This window comes from Engystomops pustulosus, chromosome 1 (genome assembly GCF_040894005.1).
Source record: "Engystomops pustulosus chromosome 1, aEngPut4.maternal, whole genome shotgun sequence".
Lineage (NCBI taxonomy): Eukaryota > Metazoa > Chordata > Amphibia > Anura > Leptodactylidae > Engystomops > Engystomops pustulosus.
The window spans coordinates 155677374-155704850 of NC_092411.1; the positions used below are offsets into that span (position 1 = coordinate 155677374).

Below are 27477 nucleotides of genomic sequence, written 5' to 3' on the forward strand. Positions count from 1 at the left end.
AAGAACAAATCCTACAGAGTAAAGCTATAGTGAAAAGATTTACTCATTTGCTCTGCTCCTGGTTTTCGCTCATTTCACACTACATTTCACACTACCATTCCTTCCCTCCGTTCCTCAAATCTGTTAAAAAAGTAAAGAATGGAGGTTTAACGTATCACTTAAAAATCCACGGACATCAACGTAAATTTTATGTCACCCGTTATGTTCTATTAAGACAGGGAGCCGTTATTAATGCGTTTTTGGACACAAAAAATGATGGAGCCTGCAGTACTTTTCCTCAGTTTGAAAAGAAAACAAATCCATGACAGAACTGACCATAACGGACAACATAAAATTTCCATTGATATCAACGACATTTTGAACTGATATGTTGAACCTCCGTTCTTCACTTTTTTTAATGGAGGGAAGGACTGGTGAATTTAGCCTAATACAACAAGAATACTGCTACTGCTGTGCAAATGAGGGCTTAAAGGAAACCTACCACTTGAAGTGGCAGGTTTCCGATGGCAATACCGGGCACCAGCTCAGGCTGAGCTGGTGCCGGAGCTTATTTTAATTAGTGTTTTAAACCGCGGTATCGCGGTTTAAAACACTTTTTAAACTTTATAGCCGGCGCAGGCAGGTACGCGCTCGGCGCTTACCGTGCACGCGGCTACATAGGAAGTGAATGAGAGCCGCGTGCACGGTAAGCGCCGAGCGCGTACCTGCCTGCGCCGGCTATAAAGTTTAAAAAGTGTTTTAAACCGCGATACCGCGGTTTAAAACACTAATTAAAATAAGCTCCGGCACCAGCTCACCCTGAGCTGGTGCCCGGTATTGCCATCGGAAACCTGCCACTTCAAGTGGTAGGTTTCCTTTAAAGGGGTTATCCGGTTTAAAAATAACTGAGGCCGGACTGGGGTGGGCTAGTTAAACATAACAAACATCTACTTACCTCCTCTGGAAGCTCCTATCCGACACCATCTCTCAGGGCTTACAATGCTGAGAGATAGGGATGGATAGGAGGAGCCGGCCACATCCGGACCGGAAGCTCCTTGTGCGCGGCTTCCGTGCCCTTGTAAACAAACAGGGGCACGGATCGAAGGGACCGCGGCGCGGGACATCGGCGGCACCGGAGGAGATAAGTACATGTTTATTATGTTTAAATATCCCTCCCCAGCCCAGCCATAAGAAATTTTTAAAACCCGGATAACCCCTTTAAGACAGTATGCAGATTAAGAGTTAGGGATCTGCAACAATTACCTGAAATTAACTGTTTCACCAAATATGTGGTATTGCTTTTAGTTTCTCGGTAGTGTTAGCGGTATCTGCACATTGGTGGATATACTGAGATGCATTTTAAAAGAGAATTCTGCAGAACATTCTGTGCACCATAGACAAGGGATTATTGCTTTCAGGAAAGGTAAGGTTTTAAAGTGCCACATTGCACAAAATTTTTCAAGTCAACCAAAGAGCTTGTCTTAAGTTAAATAAAACGTGTCTTAGGGTGAACCTGTAGTCACCCTGTAGGTTTTCCCTCTGTGTCTGCAATAATAAAATCAAACATATAAGTACCTTGGCCCAGAGCTGTCAGCACCTGCGAAGTTATGCAATGCAACTGCTGTAGTACAGACCAGCTTCACTGTGCATGCTCTGTAAGATAAACGCATGCACAATGAAGCTAGAGTGTACTACTCCGGCTTCACTGAATCACTGTGCAGACACAGGGAGCACCAGAGAAGAGTACGATGTGGCTTATTAGACTCATGCTTAGAAATGTATAAACATTTTTTTCTATGTAGTGGACATGGACGGAGTGGTCCTATTGTTGGTTTAATGTCCCAAATCATCCAGACAGGTTCTCTATAAATTGTGCCAAACTCCTCACCCAGTACTGGGAGACATGCGATTTAACTACCGTAGATGTAGAAGGTATACATTTTAGACGGTATACAAAAATCTGCTTTGCTGTGTGTATACAAATGTTCATGGCACAGAGTACAGAAGCTTTTATAGATCTTTAAGTACAGAACACCGTTTTATTTTCTGTTCTCTGGGCAATGCAAGTTAATACAAAGTAGTTCAAGTCTCTGTGAAATGTCATTTTTGGTTAGCTTTGAGTTGTAACCTGTGGTAGTATAACTGATGCACAAGCTATGCCGGCAAAAGATTCTGGGAAATGCAAGTCCCTCTCCCATTCATCAGTCTCTGTATTGTAGACCTGTACAATACTAGTCACATTGTTTAAGTGCCAGTTGTAGCCCCCTACAATAAAAATCTTGTGATCTAAGAGACAGCAACCTGCTTCCGATTGTCCGGCTCTCATTGGACTCACTGTTGTCCATGTGTCAGTCTCTGGAGCATAATATTCAACAGCTAAAATGTCAAAACAACGATCCACATGATCCATTCTACCCCCAAATGAGTAAATTCGGTTCTTGGTCCCAACCATGGCATGAAGAACTCTTGGCTCATTCATTGGACATTTAAATTCCCACTGGTCTAAAGAGAGGTCATAACAATGCAAGGCTTTTTTGTCATCAACTGATACTCCATAGCCTCCTGAAATATACAGTCTACCTCCAAGTGTAGCTCCTGCGTGACCCCAAGTTCTTCGTTTTAAGGAGCAGACATAAGTCCATTCATTCATCCTGGGACAATACCTTTCAACAGATGCCAAACTTCCTGATCTGTTCCTTCCTCCAGTTGCATATAGCATGCCATACAATACATGAAGTTGAAACTGAATTCTACTCTCCTGCATAGGCTGAATTCGCAGCCACTGATTCAAATGGGGATCATAGCGAAAACAGACTTCTACAGCTCCTTCGCCGCTTCGATATTGCAAATGCTGTCCTCCTATAACATACACAAAATTATCCAAGACTGCAACACAAGCATGACTGCAGCCAATCTCCATTTCATCAAGCTCCTTAAACTGGCGGGCAGTCAGATCTGGCAAATAATATACTTTACTGCTTACTGTTCGATCATTATCGGTATAAGGGGTTCCACCAAATGTTATCAACGAGCATACATCTGACCTAATCACGGTCCTAGGAGATTGCATTTCATGTTGGCGGAATGGAAGAATTTGGTAGTTGAAGGCCTCGAGCAGAAATTGCCGACATAACACATCTTCTACCATGATATCCACAATCTGAACACTATCCACTAGCTCAGAAGACTTCATTAATGGAAAGCGGATGTGGCAAAGAACTTGACTGGCATTTGCTCGTCGGGAATAGTCAAACTGCAGCCAACGGATTGCAGCACGAAATAAATCTATTTCACTGCAGTTTTTTAGCTTATTGCTTTGGAGGAAAAAAACTAGCCGTTCTAGGGGCAAATGAAGGAAATCTTCTTCCTCAGATATTTTAAGAAAATGTTTAAAAGTAAATGAATCCACCGATTCTTTAAGAGATGCCAAACTGAAAGTTGTAGCCATTTGCCCAATATTCAGACAAGTCTCCACGCTCATTGCAGATTTCAGGAACTCTTCACAAAGCTCCACAACAGGAACCATTTGTAGAAAAACTGCAGCTCCAAGAACATCATGAATGCAGTCAAGATCCAGAGTCACTTCTGCACTGTATGCAAAATCTATGATATGTCGTAGTCCCCTAGAAGATACTCCTTTAAGTTCAATAACATCTTGACTAGCTTCTCTCATTCCTCCTGTAAACATGGCCCTTGAAATAGAAAAGATTAAGAAATTAAACATTCTTTAAAACAGAGTCATGTATAAAATCATGTTAAAAATATCTAAAATTGCAAAATGGAAAACATCATGACAGATACCTGACAAGCATCCTCAACAATCTTACCATAACAATTAGTTAAAAGGGTCATCTAGTCATAACTAAAAAGAAAAACCCACCTGACCAAAGCAACACTGCTCTCATAACACTAATTCTATGTCCAGTCTATCCTTAACCTGGCCTCGAGAAATGAGGTTTCAGCAATCATATGTGCCACATCAGGCCAAGACTATATTGGTCATCTTAGAAGTGTGTTCAGATTTATAAAGTACTACCCAGTTGGTAACAACCCAAACAATTTAAATTTCCTGGATGCAGATAGAGGTCAGTAGTGTAGTGGAGAACGGAGCCATCAGCTCCATCCTTCACTACAGATAGTGGAACAGTTTCTGCCAGAAGACGCAGTGTAATGACGTCAACATGTCTCCTATTTTATTATTGTAACTCCAGACAAAAAATTTTTTAGCCCCAGTGACAATTGGAGTTTCAATATTTTTGCTGTAATGTGTCCAAGGATTATCAATAAAGCTTCATTACAGACAATTTACAGCTGATCATTGCAGCTGGGAGTAAAGTAAAGCATCCAGAGACTTCACCAGAGGTCACAGTTGGCAGAGAGGTCTGTCTGTAACTAAGGATCATCTGTAATTTAGGTGTTCTTAAGTAGGGGACCGCCTGTATTAGGTTGTTTTTTCCCTTTAACTTACGGTGTAGGGCCAGCCTGTGGGGAACACGAGTCGATTGTGGGCTAGGGGGGGTGCATTACATCCGAACATTACTTATTACTGGTTAGACTTATTTAATGTTGGAGAAATATTCAATGGTGGTGGTGGGGGGCATTATTTAGTGTGGGTATTATTAGGTGGCTCCTTTTACTGCTCCTTTTACTTATTAGAAAGGAGCCAGAATCATGGGGCTTTGAGTCTTGGGGCGCTGAGAGGGCATAATTCAGTATAGGGTCACGTTGAAGTGGCATTAGCAGAGGCCTCAGGTATTAAGCACAATATTACATGTTAGGCCACGTTTAGGGAACATTATCAGGTGGGTGGCACAATGAGGGTTTGTAATATTTTTATGTAAAGTATGGGACCAAATACGGTGGAAAGGCAGCAATTGTGTGGGCCACAATGGGGACAATATAGTATTTGTTTTTTTTAAAAGATTTTATTTCTGAATTTTTCATTTTTTAAATTCAACAATAACACCTCAAAACATTAGACTACGGCGCAGCGTAGTAATACTTGAAGATAGCAAAACAGCATAGGCAGATATCGCAATCGGTCAAATGGCATTCTAGTATCAGAAATAGATGACCACATCAGTACATATACAGCATGTAAACGCCGCAGTCGGAACTTAATGAACAAACATTCAGGCACCCAATCATGCAGACACACAAAGACAAAACACTAACAACACAACACACCACCCTCTTCGCATGGGGTTCGAGCCAGACAAAGGGATTCGTTTATGATAGTTACTTTACACCGTAGTGTTAGAGTTCATGTTCTATCTAGACCAAATAAATTCAAATTTTTGAGGGCATTGTCTGTTATTGTATACAGAGTAATACATAGGGATAACCTTGTTGACCAGCGTTATCCATTTCTGCAGGGGAGGGGGGTCACGATCCTTCCAGGACATAATCACCACCTTACGAGCGTAGTACAGAACGAGTCTAAAGAAGATCCTGTCATAATGGCCACCAATGACCTCATTTATTATTCCCAAAAGGCAAACCTTGGGGTTGGCTATATGGGGAAAGCCAAAATGACTGTTGAGGAAGGTTAGCACTTCTGTCCAAAAGGCACTGACCCTGGGGCAGGCCCACACACAATGTAAGAAAGAACCACAGGCTACCTGACATCTGAAGCAGTTATCATCCTGTCTAGCCCCCATACGATTAAGTCTTACCGGGGTGTAATAAATTCTGTGAAGGAATTTTGTTTGTACTAGGAAATCCCTAGCGCTCACCACTGAGTCAAAGTATGAGTGCTCAACTTCCCCCCATTCCTCTTCTGAGAGGTCTGGGATATCCTCCCTCCAGCGCACATGAGCCCGATCAAATGGTCTAACTCCCTGTGCTTGTAGAACAGTGTACACTTGTGTGAGAGTTTTTGATAGATCAGGGGTTCCTAGCAGGGTTTCCAACTTAGTGAATTCAGTGGACAGTTTAGTAGACCCAAACTGGGCCTTAAAGGCGTGCCTCAGTTGGGAGTAGTGAAAGGACGCCATGGGGGGCAGGGAAAATTTCTCCCGCAGTTCACTAAGAGAGAGTAGCTCAGAGTTCGAGGATAACAATTGACCGATGAACTTGACACCTGCAGCCCCCCACATCGTCCACCCAGGTAGGGAGAGAAGGTGTGGGAACCAAGGGTTTAACCAAATGGGAGATCTGGGAGACACTGGAGGGGGGGAGGAGGGGCTGACTAGCAATTGGGCTCTTCGCCAGCATACAGCTACGGTACGCAAGGGAATTGGGATTGAGGCCGGGGATTTGTACCTATATAAAAGGTTCGTAAGAGCTTCATATGACCCCATCAGAGACCCTGCCAAAGCAGTGGCTGCATTCCCCCCATCTATGTCGATCCACCACTGTGCGTAGACAAGTTGGGATGCCAAATAGTAAAGGTATAGGTCAGGTGCCGCTAATCCACCCCGGGATCTAGGAGCCTGTAGCACGGCCAGACTGAAACGTGGGCTGGTCCCTTGCCAATAAAAAGTTCTTAAAATACTGTCTATACGTTTAAATATTAATTTGGGGAGTAGTACCGGACAGGAGTGAAGTAGATATAAGAATTTTGGTAGGTAAATCATTTTAAAAATATTAATGCGACCATATAGGGATATGGGTAATGAGGACCATGCTTGCAACCGTTTCTCTGTGTCTGTTATCAGGGGGTCAATATTTAATGCAACATATTCCTGGACCCTGCGGGACACCCTAACACCAAGATATCTAAAGCCAGACACCACCTGCAGAGGGATAGATAGATTAAGACTGGTATTTCCGGATAAAGGGAAGAGGACTGACTTATCCCAATTTACCCGTAGGCCTGAGATGGAGCCAAATCTGTCAATTAGGGAAAGAAGGGACACTAGGGAAGCACCCACATCTCCAAGGTATACCAAGGTGTCGTCCGCATATAGAGAAACCTTCTCCATGATCGTCCCTCTAACCAATCCAACAATATCATCGGAGAGGCGAATAGCCACAGCAAGGGGCTCAATGGCCAATGCAAAAAGTAACGGGGACAACGGGCAGCCCTGCCCATGGGGAAGGGAGCAGACACATTCAGGTTAGTTCTGACCCTGGCTTTCGGACCCTGATATAGAAGCTGGACAAGGGCCAGGAATCTGGGGCCTATTCTCATTTTAGCCAGTATGGCCCATAGATATGGCCACTCGACAGAGTCGAAGGCCTTGCAATTGTCAAGTGATAGAACAAAGCCAGGATCAGGAGAGCCCACAGCTGCTTCTATGTTTAGGAATAGTCTCTGAATATTAATATCCGTTCCCCTGCCGGGCATGAAACCCGTCTGATCCGGATGCACCAGTGACAGAATCACCTTATTTAGTCTTGTTGACAAGATTTTGGCTAGGATTTTTACGTCGGTGTTAAGGAGAGAAATAGGTCGGTAGGAGTCAGGGAGAGAAGGGTCTTTCCCGGGCTTCGGGAGAACTACTATTAAGGCTTCTCTCATAGAGGAAGGCAGCGAGTCATGCTCCAGGGCTGTTTTAAAAACTTCAAGCAGCTTAGGGGCCAAGAATTCACATCTACTCCTATACCATTCTCCCCCTAACCCGTCTAAGCCAGGTGTCTTACCTGTTGGAAGAGACTGAATAGCTAATTCCACCTCCTCTGCTGAGATAGGGGAGTCTAGTTCTAGTGATTGAGCAGGTGTTAAGCGCCACAGAGGAAGGTCATCCAAGAAGGCATCCATTTCGGCAGCCGAGGTAGATATGCTAGGACTGTACAGGGAAGAATAAAATTCCTTAAACACCTTATTTATGGAGGTAGGATCGTGTACCAAGGCCCCACTCGCATCTGCTATAAAGGGGACTGATGCACACGGTCGTTCCGCCCTGGAGAGGTATGCAAGTAACTTACCATTTTTGTCCCCAAATTCAAAGACTGAGGCTTCAGAAGCCAAAAGGCGTTTGCTAGTGCGTTCTTTGGCCAGAGCAAGGTGTTCCCGCTGCACCTGCGCCCAGGCCCTCTTATTGTCCCCACTGGGATTCTCTATGTATCTTTTTTCAGCATCCTGTAGTATAGAGGTCAACCCTCTTTCTTTATCGCCCATGACCCTCCTATGCCCCGCCACCCCAGAGATGATCGCCCCCCTCGTAGAGGACTTGTATGAGTCCCATAGTAGCAATGGGTCTGGATGATCATGATGTGTTTCCCAAAATTCATTATGATCTGTCTGCATTTTCATCTGCACTGTAGGAGAAGAGAGCCATGCAGGGTGCAGACGCCAAATTCGAGAATCACAGGGAGGACCAATCAGTAGAGTGAGAAACAAAGCGGAGTGGTCCGAGATACTACGGGGGCAGTGGAAGATAGAGTCAACCATGGGGAGCACGTCAGGAGAGCCTAACGCCAGGTCTATTCGAGAAAAGGTCCTGTGCACTGAGGAGTAAAAGGTATACTCTTTTCCCAAAGGATATTTCCCCCTCCAGAGATCTTTCAAGCTAAGGGACATTATCCATTCATTTAATCGAGTTGATGCAGGGTCTACACCACTAGTGCGATCCAGAGAAGGATCAGGCACCGCATTAAAATCCCCTATACATATTAACGGACCTGGGGGCATGGCTGCCAATTTATCTGTCAGTGCTTGTAATGGACCAGTATCAAAAGGAGCAGGGACGTACACTGAGGCAATGGTGAAGGAGGACCCCCATAAGGAGCAATGCAATATGACAAAGCGGCCAAAAATTCTATCACTAAAACGTGCCTGGGTTGCTAGGGGTTACCACTGAGTATGAGGAGTGGTAACCCCTAGCAACCCAGGCACGTTTTAGTGATAGAATTTTTTGTCCTGTAAGGTGCGTCTCCTGTATACAGACTATATGGGGAGACTGTTTTTTAATGGTATCCAAAATTATAGCTCTTTTAAATTTAGAATTTAGCCCTCTAACGTTCCAGCTCATTACTTTAATTGGCGCCATAAAAAAGGTGAGGGGGGATATGGGTCTGGCTGGAGGGTTGGAGAATTGGAACCTGCAAAGAGAAGTGGAGAGGACATAGACACAGACAACCATGCGCACTCACACACACACACACAACTTTACCACAATAAACACATAAGAAAGCATTAACACATGCAAACCTGTATCCCAATTATACATTAGAAACAACCCCCTGTCTAACACTCTAACAACTGAAGTGCAGACCTATACCCTCGAACTATCTAACTACCGGGAACTGTGGTCCCTAACTAGGATAAACCCCAAAACTGCTTATCCCGGGAGCCTGACCCCTACAGTTAGGGGAATAGGAAGTAAATGATGGATAGCTCCTATCGCTCTGGTACAGTACAGAGGGGAGACCCCAACAATTTACTAGGGGGGGGGGGTGGAGGCACCCACCTTGAAGTATTGTATGACATAACCGCTTAGCTATATTAGAACTAGGACCCCAGTTATGGCACGCAGGTCCTCTTGACTAAGAGGGAAAACTTTGAGTACACTCCAGCCCATGGTCAGGGAGGAGGGGCCGCCCTAGCACTTCCAGGAGCCCTAGGGGCTGAGTCCACCCAGTGCATGGCTTCGGACGGGGAGGTGAAAAAACGGGTCCTCTGACCATCTATCACACGGAGACGTGCAGGGAAAATCATCGAGTATTTGTACCCCTTATCCCTTAGACGACTGCGGACCTCATTAAAATGGGTGCGCTGCTTCCGCACCGCAGCAGAAAAATCGGGGTAAAATGCTATTCTGCTATTACCTAAGAGGATCTCCCCTTTGCCTCTAACCGCTCGCAGGATTGCGTCCCTATCCCTAAAATGTAGCAATCTGACCAGGAAAGGCCTAGGATTTCCCCCCGGAGGGCCAGGGCGAGATGGGACTCTATGGGCCCTTTCTACCGTGAAAAACTGCGAGAAAGTCTCTGCAGGAAGCAAGTCCTTCATCCATTTTTCAAAAAAGGCAACTGGATCGGGACCCTCAGCTTTCTCGGGGAGACCAACCACTCTTATATTGTTGGGCCTTAGGCGGTTCTCAAAATCATCCGCCCTGTCTGCGGCGGCAGCCATCTGACGTTGTAAATCAGTAATCTGAGCGGGCATTGGTCTCTGGACATCTTCAACATCAGAAATGCGGCGCTCCGTCTCGGTTATCCGCTCCTTAGCTTTATGGACGTCATGTCTCAGGATGACAAAGCCCTGACGGAGTTCATCAACCTTGTTAACTAGCTTAGATTGGCAGGAGTTAATGGCCGCTAACACCTCAGCAAATTTCTTGTCAAGCACCTCAGATGGATCCATAGGGATGTCCTCCGGATCGTCCGGTTGCAATGGGCTCTGAGATCCATCAAACAAGGAGGGTGAGGGACCAGGAGACCCTTGAGGAGAGCTAGGCTGAGCACGTGAAAACCTGCCCAGCTTCCTTGCCGCATTAGATTGTATTTGTGCTAAAACAGCTTGTGAGGTGGAACAAGACTGGTTATCCAGGGGGTACAGGGAATGGTACAGGGGGTCTCCAGGAACTGATTCGTCATCGGATGGCGGCGCGGAGGCTCCTGATGGCGCCTTACTTTGTTTAGCTGTTCTCCTCCTGTTGCCCATTATACTATCTGTGTGAATTACAAGCATACAGCACCAGTATCCCAGTAAGCTTTCAAGGAGGATTGAATCAGACAGTCACTAAGGACTCAACAGGGTAGGCGGCAGAGGGTCTGAACCCATGCTCTTATTAGTATAGTGGAAGTAACCCCTTCAGTGCAAGATAGTGATGAGGTCGGGGGGGGGGGGGGGGGGTCAGGGAGGTCTCTTCTGTACTGACAAGAGTGGGCTATGTCAGGAGAGGCTCTGTGGCCAGGGGAGCAGACAGGCAGCCTACCTCTCAGCAGCAGTTGCTCCAGTGAGACAGGACCCCGAGGCAGTAGATCCTGAGCTGTCCCTCAGAGTCCCGGATGGCGGCAGCGCCTGGAAGGCAGGGGGGGGAAGTGCGCCCACTTCACAATGGCGCCGGCGCACCACTTGCCGCACACTCCACACAGCAGAGCAGCGGCCCCCTTCAGTCCCGGACCAAAGGACCGACACCTCACCTGCCGCCGGCACCGGGTCCTGGAAGGAGGTGCAGACGCGCAGGCAGCGCCTGTAGAGCAGGAGGAGGAGGCGCGCCAATTCTACAATGGCGCCGGCGTACCACGTGCAGCACGCGGCACACCCCAAGTCCCGGACGGGAGGCCCGACACCGCGCCAATCGCCAGCACCGGGTCTTGGATTGCAAGGGTGCAATGCACAGGCAGCGGCAGGGTCCAGCCTCACGTGCTCCCCGACCTCTGGAACGGCGTCTGGACTCTGAGACTGTCACCCCGTCACGGCTGGAGCTCCAAACGGCAGGTGCCACTCTGTCCCCTAGGTGCCAGGGAAGTCTGTGCCAGGTGCCCAGGTGAGTACAGTCACGGATGGCTATCCAATTGTCAGGATGGAGGTCAGGATCCCGGGAGCTCGCCGGTATGCGTCCTCCTAGCTCGGCATTCGGCCACGCCCCGACAATATAGTATTTGTAAAGCATAATCAGCACAGTACAAGGTCCACTGCTACAATTGCAGACATTATAAAGTGTGGATTTTCTGTGCAGCTGTATTACAGTATTTGGGTGACAGTGTTAGGGGGAGCACCAGTATAACAGCGTTAGGGGACCAAGATGTAGGGACAATGAAGAACAAAAGACCTCTGTGTGATAACATCTAGAAAGAGGACACATGGCTGAAGAGGAGACATGGTGATGCAAGGCCTAATGGAGAAGATAGAGGACATCTACAGTGCGAGGACAGGTCACCTGCAGGCATTGGATGGAATAAGTAGGGATTTCTCCTGTATTTTCAGTTGGTTTTGGCAGACTCATTATAGAAGGGTTATGTACAGGAACGGTGACTACTGATAATTCAGTACATGCCCTTTACATTGTCCTATAACTTTTATGCCCCCAACAATGCCCCCGGCTTAAATGTATATTGATGAGGTCACTTTATCAAGTAAACATTACCTGCCTGTTTCATCCAAAACTGTGTAGACTGTTTGATGCATATGTGCTTCATTAAATGGATGCATGATCATAGAGTAGCACATGAATAAAGTATATTCAGAACAATATTCCCACTCGATGGTCATGATTTGCTGCCATTTTTGAAATTCATGAAATTTGAAGAAGCCATTGTGTTTCTCATTACGAAATGGGCAATTGATGGGGTCCATGAATGGATCAATTTATTCATGTCACTAAACTGACATAGTACTGTTATGATACTGGGGTAATTTTTTTGCACAAAGTGTTATGGATAAATTAGAGGTTTGCACATAGCAAGGGAAATGCATTTCACTGTTACATACTGTAACAGGAAAAATGCTGAAAACTTAAAAGGGGTATTCCCATCTGGGCATTCACCTTTCATTTAATTAATTTGCTATATGTAAACATTTCTTCTTCAATTTCTTTTATTAAAAAAAATGTTCCTGTGTGAAGATAATTTCTCATAAACGTAGTCATGTTGTACCTTAGAACATGTGCTATGGAGTCCTGCCTGACCCCTGGCTTCAGCATTCTTCACCACAGGACGGCTGTGGGACCTGCAGTAACTCACGGACATTTCATTTACAAAAGCTTTTTGTTTCTTTGTACACTCACTCCAGCAGAGGTGGTCGTATCCAAGCACACAGTCTTGTTTCTAAGGGACCATATCACTACATTTATGAAAAATTATCTTCACCCAGGTAATTTTTTAAAAACATCTAACTGAAGAAATGTTTATATACGGCAGATTAATTAAATTGAATGTAAAATGCCCAGACAAGAATACTCCTTTAACCTTAGCTATAAGGTTAAAATTATGTTGATGCATTAAAAGGTGTGAACACAATTCTAGAAAGAAAGAATTGGATGCCAAATAGTGCAAGTGTTTAAGAGTGTAGAAAATTTTAACAGTTTCACACAGAGGACACATTGGTGCCGATTTATCAAAGACAAACATGCACACAACTGTGATCCCTTCTGTGTAGCCTGTTTTTGCTGGGAGCACCACTGGAATGACAGAAGCAGGACAGTGATTTTGATGACGTTCCCCCATCTAGGCCATTCTGACTTAGTTGTTAAAAGGTTTTAAGAGTTCACCATTCAGTTTTGGAATCCTACAGACCCTGATGCAGGAACGTGTATGTCTCCATGTTCGACCTTATTTCATTTCATCCAGGCTTGAGGAGAACCAACAGAGTAAAAATCAACCACCATTTAATTGTTTAGTTTTCCACAATAAATATTTCCTTTCACTCTAAAATTGTAAGCAGTTACATATACTGTATATCATAAATACATTAACACATCTAATTTTGTAGTTTAATTCCAACTTTCCTTCTCTATTATTTTCCAGTTTTCAGAACTTTTTGAGGCTCTTTGATTCAGGTTCAGACTTACAGAGGATCTTTCACCATGTCCAACTAGAGAATCAGAAATACATATGTTGAAAGTTTCCCACAGTGAAACCTGAAGACGGAAAGTATGCAAGTTGATTTTTTGTTGTGTCTGCATGATGTATCACATCATAATCTTTATTAAAGATACATTGTAAAATCTTTTGGATTGAATAATACAATCTGAGTAACTCCACTGATTCCATCACATTTTATTTCCTACTGTTCATCAGCAATCATTTGTTACGTATCATTCAATATGCAAATGAGGCTATGTACTTTCAGGTTGGCAGGTTAGCACATTGGGTGCGGAAGCTACCTGCACCGACTGCTCTGAAACATGGGGCTATGTTGAAAAAAAGTTTCTGTGACAGACTCAGTATAGCAAAACCTATGGTGAAAGATGCTCTTTAATTCATTTTCTATATTTTGCCTGTTCTACAATGAAGGAAAAAGGGTAATATAGGTCTATAACCTACCTAAAGTAGTCACTGCAGGCAGCTAGGACCACTTTGTGAACTTGAAATACTTCATTGTTTATGGTAAGAATGACATCGAGCAGCTGACCATGAGCTCGTAGAGCAGTGAGTCCCTGTAGAAGGGTTGTGCTATGACCTGGAGCGGAGAAGGTGCATTTCATGCTGCTGTTGTTCTTATCAGCCATGCTAAAAGTAGAGAAAACAACAGGCCACTTACTCTCCAACTTGTAAGAAGGCATTTAATACAATGGGGCACATGTATCATAAGGCTTTGTGCGCATGCATTTTTGGCTTTTCTGCCGGTCATTTGTATATTAGTGCATTTGCACTAAAAAGAAACTGCAACTTTCACCTGAATTCAGGTGATAACTCAGAAAATTGCAGCAAACTAGACAATGGTGAACTTTGAAGGAAGACCGCCTTAGACGCAAAGAAAAAATACAAACGTCACAGAGCAGAAAGAAAAAGCCATGGAAAAAAGTGAAACATGTGCCCCAATGTGTGACATTGTTGGTCTTATTCATATCTGAAGGAATGATAGTTGATTGTAGTCAAGGTTCAAGCATTGATGGTACACATAAAGTCCTTAAGTAATACGTATTCTAAAGAAAATTCCAGCACCAGAAATGCTAATAGTCTCTGTAAATTTTGTGCAGGTGCCACAACCAAAACCCACCTTGTTATAACATAACAATGTCTAGTGTTTCTGTGTAGAATTTAGAAATGTGTTTCTATGGAAATACATGCGATCTGTACATCTCTATATATTAGTATATTAGATTTGTTCTGAAATACAGTTTTAATGAGGCTCTTAGTTACTAGTTTTGAAGGTGGGAAACTCAAAAAGTGGAAACTCAAAAATGAAAAAAGGCTGTGACCTTAAAGGGATATTCCCACGAAGACAAGATTCTTAAAAACACTTAGGATAACAAAATAACACATTCTCAAATTCATCGTGATTAACAAAAATACAGCATTTCACAGATATAATTCCAACCAGTCTATCAGTCCTAGTGTATACAATGTCGGTTGTTCTGGGATATGACCGTAAATCTTCTGACTATGGACAGATTATTCCCATGAATGCAGTGTAATCTCTGTCCCTCCATTTCAAGACAAGCTCACACATAGACACTTCCTGCTGGGGAGGTAGGTGCTCTGTGTGTGTTATAGCAGTATAGGTGTATATAGTATATACTGTAGTTGTCAGCACCAGGGTCGGGACAAGGCATTTCTGTGCCCAGGGCAGACAAGGAATTAGTAACCCCCAGCAGGAGGTATTGACTTATAATGTATTTTTAACTCCTTGCAACTGCAGCCCATTAATTTTTGTGTGTCTATTTTTTAGTTTTCCATCTAGGTCAAATTGTGCTCCCTTGTGGAACTATTTAATATCCCATCTAATATGGTGGTTCACATCAGAAGGATTGCATATGTCAGGATGATGTTGGCTGCTGCAGGTCCCAATATACACAACACAAACATGTATTTGACCAAGATATCTACTGGTTCATTTTTGAGATATCAGATAAAGAAAAGGATCCTCTCTTTTCCATTTTTGGGAGTGGGCACCTCAAGTAGCAGCCCAAGTTATAGAGTAACTTTTGAAAACACACCCAACTCACGCTTCAAAAGTTGAATAATACTGTTAATTGATGTGATTTTTCAAAAAATAACTAGCAGATATCTCAGTCAAATACATTTGTGTTGTGTACAATGGGACCTGAAGCTGCCATTAACCTCATATGTGTAATCCGGCTGACAAGTTCCCTCTAAATGGTAGGGTTAGATTACACTTAAAAGTTTAACACCTGTAGGTGTTGGCGGCTGGTGTCTCTTGTATAATACAGCAGACACTCACATTGTATAGAGGCAGCACGGGGGCTTAGTGGTTAGCATTATAGCCTTGCAGCGCTGGGGACCTAGGTTTATGTCCCAGGGTCAACATCTGCAAAGAGTTTATATGTTCTCTCCAGGTCTGTGTGGGTTTCCTCCGAGCCCTCCGGTTTTCACCCACACTCCAAAACATACTGGTAGGTTGACTAGATTGTGAGCCCCATTGGGGACAGGGACCGATTTGGCAAGCTCTGTGCATCACTGCGTAATCTGGGTATGCTATATAAATAAAGGAATTATTATTAAAAGGAATTATTGTATGGAGGGAGCTTATATATAGCCTATTACAGTGTGCAAATTTATAGGCTCAATATATACTTGCTTCATTCCACTACAACCCTTCATTTGAGAAGATACATTACGACAATGTATACACAAATCAAATTCATCACACCGCATACATCATACACTGTATGCATAAACACCGCATACATCACAGAAATCACACAGTATACAATACATATCACAATACAGTACACATCACTCTGTATACAACATGCCGCACAGATCACACCGCATTCAACACACCGTATACACACACCAAATACCACACTGCAATTATCAGAATACATAACACAATATACATCCTATTGCATTCATCACACCCTATATACACCACACACAAAACACCTCGGTCATCACACCGCATACATCATGCCGTATGAATCACAGCTTATTCATCAAAACGCATACACCATGCAAAGGATGTACAGCGCATGTGTAAGTTACACATATAGAATTTTCATTGAAATGAACGTACTTGTTGCAGCATTTATATTGGAATCTGCATCGGCAGTGAAGACAACAGCAGTGATCCTCCTCTCCCATCTCGGGTGTTCCGACTGCTATCACTTCCATATGAGGGGGAGGGGCTCTTAAAGCGGCAATGAGAAATGTACAGCATTAAAGCTGCAAAGGCACCTGCTACAGTGAACTCTGCCTGAATATTCTTCTATAACTGTCCCATGTCTGCTTCTCGTAGGGGCAGTAGGTCACTAGCAGGAGGTCCAATGGACATGAGGTTCATGGCCAATTGCCCAGTGTCCCACTTCAACGACCCAGCCTATCCCACCTTCCCACGTTGTATTCAGCAATACTCTGCTGATCCTCAACAGGCAGAGATGGAGTTAGGAGCACTGGGAACCATGACTGTGTGACTGCCTCAGTGCTCCTGTCTGACTTGTAGGAAGGAGGGCGTCACTGAGAGGGTTAAGTATTTTTATTTAAAAAAAAATAAAAATTGCACCCCTCCCAAGTCAGAGTAGAGGTAGCGCTCTAAGCGACTGCCTACCCCTAACCCCGATCAGTCACATACAAACTTCATGAACCCCGTGGGTACACATAAAAGAAGTGTTTTTGCAAAAAGTAAGCCCCACAGCCACATTTAAAAATCTTAAAAGTTATGGAACTTGAAAGCTGGTGTTGCAAAGAGTTTTTTTCCTCAAAAGTATTTCTTGCAATGGAAGGTCATTTAAAAAAAAGGAACTCTATAAATTTGGTATTACTATATGCTTATTAAACTTGAGAAAAAAAGTATTTATGTTATTTAGCTTCAAAGGTAAAGGCAAATAAAAAATTAGAAAAAAAACCCTAAAAAATAACGTTATAGTGAAAAATAAAAAAAAAATAGCTAGTAGACTGCATTTACGAAAAATGGCCTGGCCATTAAGATGGACACAAGTACAGAGATAAGGGTTATCTAGCTTTTAAAAACTTCTGTTTTTAAACCTCATATTTGTATGGTCACCAAGGCAGCGGACTGATGACCAACAATGAATGTGGCTACGAAGTCTGTCAATATAGAATAATTCACAAATTCAAATTGGCTCAGTCTACAACTTGCTTTGTGAACACCAGATTATTGAAGACCGTGCACCAGTTTTGATTAATCTCCCTCTGCACACTCCACTGGCAAACTGCACATACTACAATTTACACTAGTTTTCATAAATGTGGGCCATTGAATGAAAATTTGGGGAAGAAAATGGGAGTTGTGTTTTTCCTAAAAAGATTTGGATTCTGAAGCCTTTTTTTTGGGTTTGGTATGTGCTCTTGGAAAAATTCCTATACTTCTGCCATTTTCAGCATTACCCCCTCCCTATATGTGCTTCTTGCATATTGTTATGGCACAACAAATGAAATGACATGAGTGCATTTTGGAGATTCCCTTTTTCTAAATGTTCACCCCTCCCCCCTCCCCGGTTGAAATATTCCCCATGTATTCATCTAGGGGAATAATAATTATTTATATTTTATTTTCTTAAGATATTCAATAAAATAAGGGAGAACAAAAAAAATAATAATCTAACTTCCTCCACACCTTTTACCTCTTTTTGTAGAGTAGAGTTGGACGATATTGGAATGGTGTTAAAATTGGACGGACCTTTTTTTGCACTGAATTGAAGAAGTTAAAAAGTATATCATAGCTAATAATTTAGGGAGGTGTGATATGTTATAAAGCAGCTTACAATACGGAGGTCAGGGTTGGATGGACTTTGGGGACAGTAGTATTGGTTGTCACTCCGAATACCTTACTTTAATTAAACAAACCCTGCATCTGTTCTGTGGGGAGATTTTAGTTCCAGTATTTGGCACAATATAAGGGAAGTGTCTTTCACCAAGTCTACAGACTCAGAACTGGTGCTCTCGGGGATAGGCATGGATGGGTAAAGCAGGGATGTAACAACTGTCTCTTGAAAAGTGAGGAAAGTGCCCTGCTTCTTTGTAAAATAATTGGTTTTTCGTGGAACCAAATTTTAATCAATTTGTCTTGTACTTATTGAGTGGCTTTTGTGCATGTGTGCAGCTTTGACGAAGAGTCACTTGCACTGAGGAATCATCATAAATTTTGTGCAGTAAAAACACATTTTTTTACCTCTGTATTTTACAGCCAATAGTTCTGAGCTACAAAGAGATGCTGACTCCCCTTCTTCACATTTTTACTGACAAGTGACCATGGGAAGCCAACCGTGTTCTTTGTAATTGTTCCACAAGCTTTTCTAGTAGTGGGTTCATTCAATCCAGTACAATTTTTCTATTAGTGTCTATATATGAGGGGCAACTATATGCAACTAGCTGTCTTTTCCTTTGTACACCCCAAATGTATACATGTACCCACTGCCAGATTCATACAAGTTATACATCTTGACATCATCTCTTGCTTGGGTTGTAGTGTTTGAAAGACAGTCAGCTAGTAAAGTGAATCAGTGATTTGTCCAACACAATGAGACTTATTTAAGGGTCTGCGGATTGCTCTTTCGTCGGATTTTTAAATTTTTCAGGATTTGTGCAGCTGTGACAGGTGTTTAACAGGGGACTGTGTCGCACGCGATCGGATTGTGACGCAGCTCTGCTGGATTTCATGTGACAGAAATCAGGAACGGGGGGAGGGGGGGGGGCAGGCTGTTGGACGATACAACTGATTCGGACTGAATGCGGGACTTAAGATTCAAGTCAGGGGCAGGGGCTTGCAGGCTATATACTGGGGGGGTTGGCCATATACTGGGGAGGCAGGGGCTGGCAGGTTATATGGTGGGGGGGTATGGGTATACTGGGGGGAGGCAGAGGCTGGCAGGCTATATACTGGAGGAGAAGGGGGAGGGTCTGCTTTATACTGTTTTCCCACTTTTTTGTCTTAAAATTAGGTACCTCATAAAAAAAAAAAAAAAAAAAGTAAAGAGAGAGAAGAGAGAGGAGAGAGGGACACCTTCTAGCGGGCAAACCTTTATAGATAGCCAATTGGAATAAATTACAAAAGTGCATATCTTAAGTGTAGGATAAGAAAAAGTTTATTTAAATTTACAGTTACTCTTCTCCAAATGCACAAAATAATTAGGTAACAATGATGCTAATGTAGGGAAGAAATTCACTATAACTGAGATGCAAGCTGTGTCAAGAACAATAGGAACAAAAGTCCTGTCAAACAGATTGTCTTCTGAATTGTAAATTTAGATGTCAGAAACATTATAATGCTCTAGAAGTACACTCCTCAAAAAAATAAAGGGAACAATCAAATAACACATCCTAGATCTGAATGAATGAAATATTCTCATTGAATACTTTCTTCTGTACAAAACTGAACATGCTGACAAAAAAATCACATTGATTGTCAATCAGTGTGGCTTCCTACGTGGACAGTTTGATTTAACTGAAATTTGATTTACATGGAGTTATATTGTGTTGTTTTACTGTTCCCTTTATTTATTTATTTATTTGAGCAGTGTATAAAGGAAAAGAAATGTACCGTCAATTACGTTTATACATACATGGAGTGCTCTGGAAGTTATCATAGGTTAATGTGCACATTATCAAACAGGTAAATAAATCCACCTCATTGCTCAAATAATTGTCATGGCACATCCGTGTACAAAGCTTCTGGCGGAACAGTGGATAAGGAAGAAGCTATCCTGCAGACAAGTTCAACAATGGAGTCTGAACTGTAATATTACATCCAAAATCAGAATTCTGTTTAAAAAACAAAACAAAACTCCATGTACAGAGTATTATAAGAGGCATACTCACATATAGTTAGCTAGTAGGTCAGGGGTGCACAACCTTTATCTATCCAAGGGGCCACATTGTCATACTGCTCAACTTCAAGGGGCCGCACTACTAACCAGAACCCCAGATGTGCCAAATACTACAGTACAACACTCAAAAAACAAATCCTGCATTTGTACAATAACTAATACAGACCCCAGTGCAAAGAGACTACAGGTGACAGGTTCCCCTTTAAGCTGGTTATAAGGTTTAGGTTCTTATGATTTTCCTTTTTGTACACAACAATTTCCTCAATAAAGCTTTATAATATTGTATTGTAAACAATGTCAAAAGCGATACTCATTACCAATCACAAGGTCTAAATGCATATGCTATCAGGACAAATTCCTTCCCACTGTAGAAGAATTTCATTGTTAAAGGGCACCTACCACCACAAATCTACCTATAAAAGGTAGATTGGGTGGTAGGTGGATCAATGGGACGTGAGGATAGCCCTTTTAAGGGCTAATCCTCACGTCCCCACACTTTTTTGATAACTTTTATTACACATATATTCAAATTTACTTATGCGGCTACTGGGGCGTGGAGTAGCCGCATCTGAGGTTACACGAGGCGGCTACTCCACGCCCCGGTAGGCACTTTACCCCTCCTACTCACCCATCTTCGGCGCGGTCACTGCTCCGAAACAGGCGCGGGCCTGCTCTTCTGCACATGCGCAGACGGCAGGATCGCCGGACGAGGGCGCGCAGCTACACGGAGCTGCGCACCGAAGATGGGTGAGTAGGAGGGGTAAAGTGGCTACCGGGGCGTGGAGTAGCCGCCTTGTGTAACCTCAGATGCGGCTACTCCACGCCCCAGTAGCCGCATAAGTAAATTTGAATATATGTGTAATAAAAGTTATCAAAAAAGTGTGGGGACGTGAGGATTAGCCCTTAAAAGGGCTACCCTCACGTCCCATTGATCCAACTACCACCCAATCTACCTTTATAGGTAGATTTGTGGTGGTAGGTTTCCTTTAAAGGGAACCTGTCACCAGGAGACCCATTTTTAGCACTCCCCCAGTCCCCACAGAGCATAGTACATACACTGTCAAAGTGTTTTTGTATTAAAAATTGGTTTTACAGAAAAAAAGATATGTTATATTGTACCTTTCATTAGCATGTGCTGTGTGACTAGGCAGTTGTCAAAAAGGAGGGACTGGACAGGAGCAGTTCTCCCCACCCTTGGGGAACAGCTACTACATATGACCTTTTCAAATCACTGGGCTTAGCGACGCCCCCTGCTCCTCTACAGCCAATCCCTAGTGTGGGGAGTTATTCATATATTTGAAATGGTCACATGTTTCCCAAGGGTGGGGGGGGGAACTGCTCCTTTCCAGACCCTCCCATTTGGCAACTGCCTAGTCACACAGCAGATGCTAATGAAAGGTACAATATAACATCTTTTTTTTTCTGTAAAACCAATTTTTTATACAAAAACACTTTGGCAGTGTATGTACTATGCTCTGTGTGACTGGGGGAGTGCTAAAAATGGGTCTCCTGGTGACAGGTTCCCTTTAAATACATTTCGAATGCAGGGTGTGAACATGGCCTTATGGTTGTCCACATGATGCATATCATGTAAAGATTTTTAACCCCTTAAGGACAAAGCGTTTTTTCATTTTTGAGTTTCCATTTTTTTTACTCCCTACTTTCAAAATTCCACAACTTTTTTAGTTTTATGCATAGAGAGCTGTATAAAGGCCTGTTTTCTGTGTAACAACTTTAATATTCCACACCATGTACTGGGAAGCTGGAAAAAAAATTTCACCGTGCGTTCCAAATTACACCTCCCCTTTATTCTTGGATTTGGTACAAAATTTATATAGGTTTAATTATGTTTAAGTAGATTTAAAAATGTGTAATCTTTTGCACAAAATAAAAGACAAATAACTTTTTTTATACTTCAGTGTATGGAGCTGTGTAAGATGTAATTTTTTGCAGGATGAGATAACGTTGTCATTGCTACCTTTATGGGGACTATACATCCTTTTGATCACTTTTTATTAAAATTTTGATGTGGCCTTTCGGACATTTGGTTTCTATTTTCTGTTACCATTTTCAATAGTGATAGATCTGCACTTTAGGGACATGATGATACCTAACGTGTTTATGTTTTTATTGTTTATTTTTATATCAATTGTAGGGAAAGTGGGCCAATTTCAACTTTTTTTTTTTATTTAATATTTTTTTCTAACTTGTTGAAAAAAAATTGTTACTACTTTTTACACCCACTAGGGTACTTTACACATCCCATGTGTATAAAGAGGGCTCAGCCCGTGACACCCCTGCACCATGATATTGGTGAACGTCATGGTGGCTCAAGAGGTTAAAATGCACAGCGTAAGGGGAAATGCAAGCGAATATTGTTTGGAGTCGTGTGCCAAATGTAAAAACAGAAACAAAAGTAACCGTGCTCATGCATACGGCAGTGGTGTTCATGGCCCCATGCATCAGCTGACTTCCTGAATGTCAAAAGATAGAAAAGTTTCTATTCCTGCTGGTATTCTTGCCCTTGGCAGTTTTTTTCTATTGTCACTGGCTCGCAAATGGAGCTCATCCGTGGATGACCCATGGGAGGCAAACAAGGGACCATGGGACCGCTGCTCGAGTACCATAAAAACTGAATTAATTGGTCTAGATCTATTATTGTGGCTGTGCTGGTTTTCTATCGTACTCTGCACTGAGAAGAACGTCTTTGGAACTTGCACATGTATTTAAGAAGTCCAAAGAAATAGAGAAAAAATATTTCACCATGACCGGGGCTATGTCACCATTCAGACTATCACCATCACACTTTCATTATCCTCCTTTAATTATGTTGTAAAGCACTGTAGCTGGAAGAAATATGCAGGCAGATGGTGTGGTACGTTCCAACAAAGTTAGAATTTATTTAAGTTCATCATACTCACAAGAGTCAGATAAAAATGCTCATATCACAAGTTCAAATAGCGGGACGCTAGCTCTCATGTCCGCCCAACCCAGGGTTTCGCCGGCAAGGCTTCTTCCGGGGCATTGAAAAGTATGGTGACATACTTTCAGCTGGAGAAACTGAGGATTGGTGCCGTTCACCGGTGGATAAAGATGGAATAACGAAGGAAAAGAATAATACTGGGAGCTCCGGTCATAGTGAAATATTTTTTCTCTATTTCTTTGGACTTTATCTAGGACTGTGTGGACCGGTCTTTTACCATGAGTAGCTCCTTAAGGGGCAAGCTGTGCACCACGAATAAATATTTTCCTGTGTATTTAAGAAGTGTTTGTGCACCTGAGGACGCGTTCACACGTTCCGCTAGCGCCGCGTTCATAACGCGACGCTAGCGCACAGGGGGCGGAGTTTGGGGCGATCGCATATGCGTTTTCAGAGAAACGCATGCGATCGGGTTATTAATCGCATGCGTTTCCCGGGAAACGCATATGCGATCGGCCCGAGCCACGCCCACTGTGCGCTAGCGTCGCGTTATGTACAGCAACTTGACAAAATTATGTCACACACTGTAAAGGTGCACCTAAAAGTAGATTGTGCACACTTTCATAGCAGTGCAGGCTGCGCCATTATTCAATTATCTATTGCACCCTGCACTAAGTGCAGTGTGTAATATTTGGATAAAACTTGGCCACTTAGGGTGCGGTCACGTATTCTGTCGACAATGCTTTTTTAAACGTAATGCAATCAGAACAGGGAGGTGCTTGTGCATGATCGCACCGGACTGTAAAGGATGCAAAACATGTGGTGCTTGTTACAGACCCATGCTTTCCTCTGAAGCACGGATACAATCAGCACAAGCCTCTCCCTGTCCCAATTGCATTGCGGCAAAAAAACACAATGCTGACAGAACATGTGACTGCTCCCTCACAGTTGAAAACTAGAAAAAAAATGGAAATCTCCACCAGGGGTCTTTTATGACATTCAACGTTTCAAAAAAAGCGCACACAAATACACAATATTAACCCCTTCCCGGGGGCCGAGCCCTCTCCATAGCCGGTAAGTCTTTGCTGCATATTGCAGCAAAGGCTTACCGGTAACACCCGCGATCGGTGCTAGCACCGATCGCCCCCGGCAATGCTGCCGGAGGCTCCAAAAAGATGGCGCCGCATGGGCCGCCATCTTGCCGCGGATCGCCGCTCCCCGATGACGTCACGGGGAGCGGTGATCCGTTGCCATGACAGCTTCGGGTCTCACGAAGGCCCGAAGCAGTCTCGTTTTAACCCATTCATTACAATGTGCTATCAGCACATTGTAATGAATGAGGAGTAAAATCCCCATATACTGCCATATTGCAGTATGGCAGTATATGGTAGCATCGATCAGACAACCTGGGGTTAAAGTACCCTAGGGAGTCTGAAAAATAGTAAAAGTAATAAAAAGTTTTTAAAAAAATAAATTATAATAAAAAAACCTAAAAATTCAAATCACCCCCCTTTCCCTAGAACTGATATTAATATTAATAAACAGTAAAAATCATAAACACATTAGGTATTGCCGCGTCCGAAAATGTCCGATCAAAATATAATTACGGTTTTTCACTACGTTTAACCCCGTAACGGAAAATAGCGTCCAAAGTCAAAATTGACATTTTTTTGCCATTTTGGAAAATATAAAAAAATTAATAAAAAGTGATCAAAAGGTCGCACAGTCCTAAAAATGAAAGCAATGAAAACGCCATCAAAAGTCGCAAAAAATGACACCACCCACAGCTCCGTACACCAAAGTATGAAAAAGTTATTGCCGCCAGAAGATGGCAAAATCAAAAAAAAAAAATTTTGTACAGGAGGTTTTAATTTTTTTAAATGTATGAAAACATTATAAAACCCATACAAATTTGGTATCCACGTGATCGTACCGACCCAAAGAATAAATTAGACATGTCATTTGTGGTGCACAGTGAAAGCTGTAAAATCCAAGCCCACAAGAAAGTGTCGCAAATGTGTTTTTTCACCATTATCACTGCATTTGGAATTTTTTTCCCGCTTCCCAGTACGCGCCATGGAATATTGAATACCGTCACTACGAAGTGCTATTTTTTACGCAGAAAATAAGCCATAACAGAGCTCTTTATGTGGAAAAATAAAAAAGTTATAGATTTTTGAAGGTGGGGAGTGAAAAATGGAAGTGAAAAAACTAAAAAAGGCCAAGTCGTTAAGGGGTTAATAAATACATAAAAACAAACATTAATGGAAACCTACCATCAAGGAACTACCTAATCCCCATACAGATCCTGGCTAATTAAGAGCAGAAACTGAGAAAAACGTATCTTTTATTTATGAAAATGATAGGCTCCCAAGTAGACGTGGCCGCAAATTTGCATAAATAAAAGATACGTTTTGCTCAGCTTCTGATAAACTCTTAGTTTAGCCAGGGACTGTGTAGGCATATGGGATATTGTGATCCCACAATTCGATGTACCTTAGGGTACATTTAGACAGCAATCTGTGGGGATGTATACGCGGCTGCACATACGTCCCCACAGACGGCAATGGCGGTGGTGCACTCTATCTTTCCTCATGTGTGCAGGCCATGTGACGCTTTTCTCTATGGAGGGGTCAGCTCCTCCTCTCCAGCTCACAGGGGTATGCCAGCTGGGCGGGCATAGGGCTGTGTGTGTGTACCCTTATTAATCTCTTTAATATTTCCAAAAAAAATAAAATAACTCCGACACTACCCTAGGGAATTAATTTATAATAGTCATTTTGGGTTAATTTGTAAACACAAAAAATCCATACTATAGAAAAAAAAAAAGGTCCTTTAAAAATTTTTTTCCTATTTTTAACTATCCCTATATGTTACCTAAAAATGCTGCAAAAAATGTATGCCTGGTCATATAGGGGTTAAAGTGAAAACAGTTAAAGTTTACAGTTAAAGCCAAACAAAACAATAAGCTACCCATGTTACCCAGAAGAAAGACAGCTCAGCTAACATGTGTTCCTCTGAGGAGTGCTGGTACAAGTGGGCAGTTATGTTCCATACTGTAGATGCAGGAGAAGTAGGTGAAATATATATATATATATATACTCCTGCACTGGATATTAAATACAAGATGACCCTATTTCGTACAAGTAACATGGGCAACAACCAGAGGCAAACATTGAGGACTATGCAACTGTAATAAGCAGGAGACGGAAGGGTTAATTACCTTACGTCAGCCTACAGTATGCAGACTTCTTCTGTAATCCAACTATGGGATGCCCAGGACGTAGGCAAAGCTCCCGGGTGTGCGGTGAAGCAGTAGTAGCATTGGTAAAGGAGCTCTGTAGACGCTAGCATGGAGTTACCAGAAGTAGGTGTGATGTCACTGGTCACCTGTCACTAGGGATCATGTGACCGAGGTTATTTAGGCAGGACTTCCTGTTTCCCAGACATGCCCTGTGTTTCTAGGAGGTCTGTAGATGCTGTGTGTAGTACAGTTGCTCGGGGGTATGCTGGGGGGAGAGGAAGGGGTCCAGCGGAGTATCAGTCTGCAAATGGATAAATGACAGAGCAGCCACATCTCCAACAAGGGGAGCATGTTATTAGTTAGGGGGGGCTGTCACATGGGTGGTCCAGGCTGTATGACTGTGGGGTGCCTCTCACATAGGGGCCTCCATGCTGTATGACTGGGGTGCCTCCCACATAGGAGGGTCCATGCTGTATGACTGTGGAGTGCCTCTCACATAGAGGGGTCCATGCTGTATGACTGTGGAGTGTCTCTCACATGGGGGAAGCAGTTCATGCTATATGAAACTGGGGTGCCTCGCACAAAGGGGGAGGGGGGTCCATGCTGTATGTTTGTGTGGTGCTTCTCACATTGGGGGTTTATGCTGTATGACTGTGAGGTGCCTCTCACATTGGGGGAGGGTTCCATGCTGTATGACAGTGGGGTGCCTCTCACATGGTGGGGAGGTCCATGCTGTATGACTGTGGGGCGCCTCTCGCATGGTGATGAGGTCCATGCTGTATGAATGGGGTGCCTCTCACATGGGGGGTCCATGCTGTATGACTGCGGAGTGCCTCTCACATGGGGGGAGAGGTCCATGCTGTATGACTGTGGGGTGCCTCTCACACATGGGTGGTCCATGTTGTATGACTGTGGGCTTCCTCTCACATGAGTAGGATGTCCATGCTGTATGACTGTGGTGTGCCTCCCACATAGGGGCGTCCATGCTGTATGACTGTGGGCTTCCTCTCACATGAGTAGGAGGTCCATGC

The 27477-nt window shown here is 43.2% G+C and overlaps 1 protein-coding gene across 2 annotated transcripts; it reads right to left on the reverse strand.

Moving 5' to 3' along the window:
- Positions 1 to 875: 875 nt before the first annotated feature.
- KLHL26 (kelch like family member 26) lies at positions 876 to 26599 on the reverse strand. 2 transcript variants are annotated; one of them, XM_072112400.1, is made up of 3 exons: positions 26426 to 26599; positions 13858 to 14043; positions 876 to 3671 (listed from the first exon to the last, which is right to left on the reverse strand). In XM_072112400.1, exons 2-3 carry the CDS (start codon positions 14040 to 14042, stop codon positions 2090 to 2092), a joined length of 1767 nt encoding a protein of 588 aa, XP_071968501.1. In that variant the 5' UTR covers position 14043; positions 26426 to 26599; the 3' UTR covers positions 876 to 2089. The 2 variants fall into 2 exon arrangements, with proteins under 2 accessions (XP_071968501.1, XP_071968510.1); XM_072112409.1 differs by lacking the exon at positions 13858 to 14043.
- Positions 26600 to 27477: the final 878 nt, after the last annotated feature.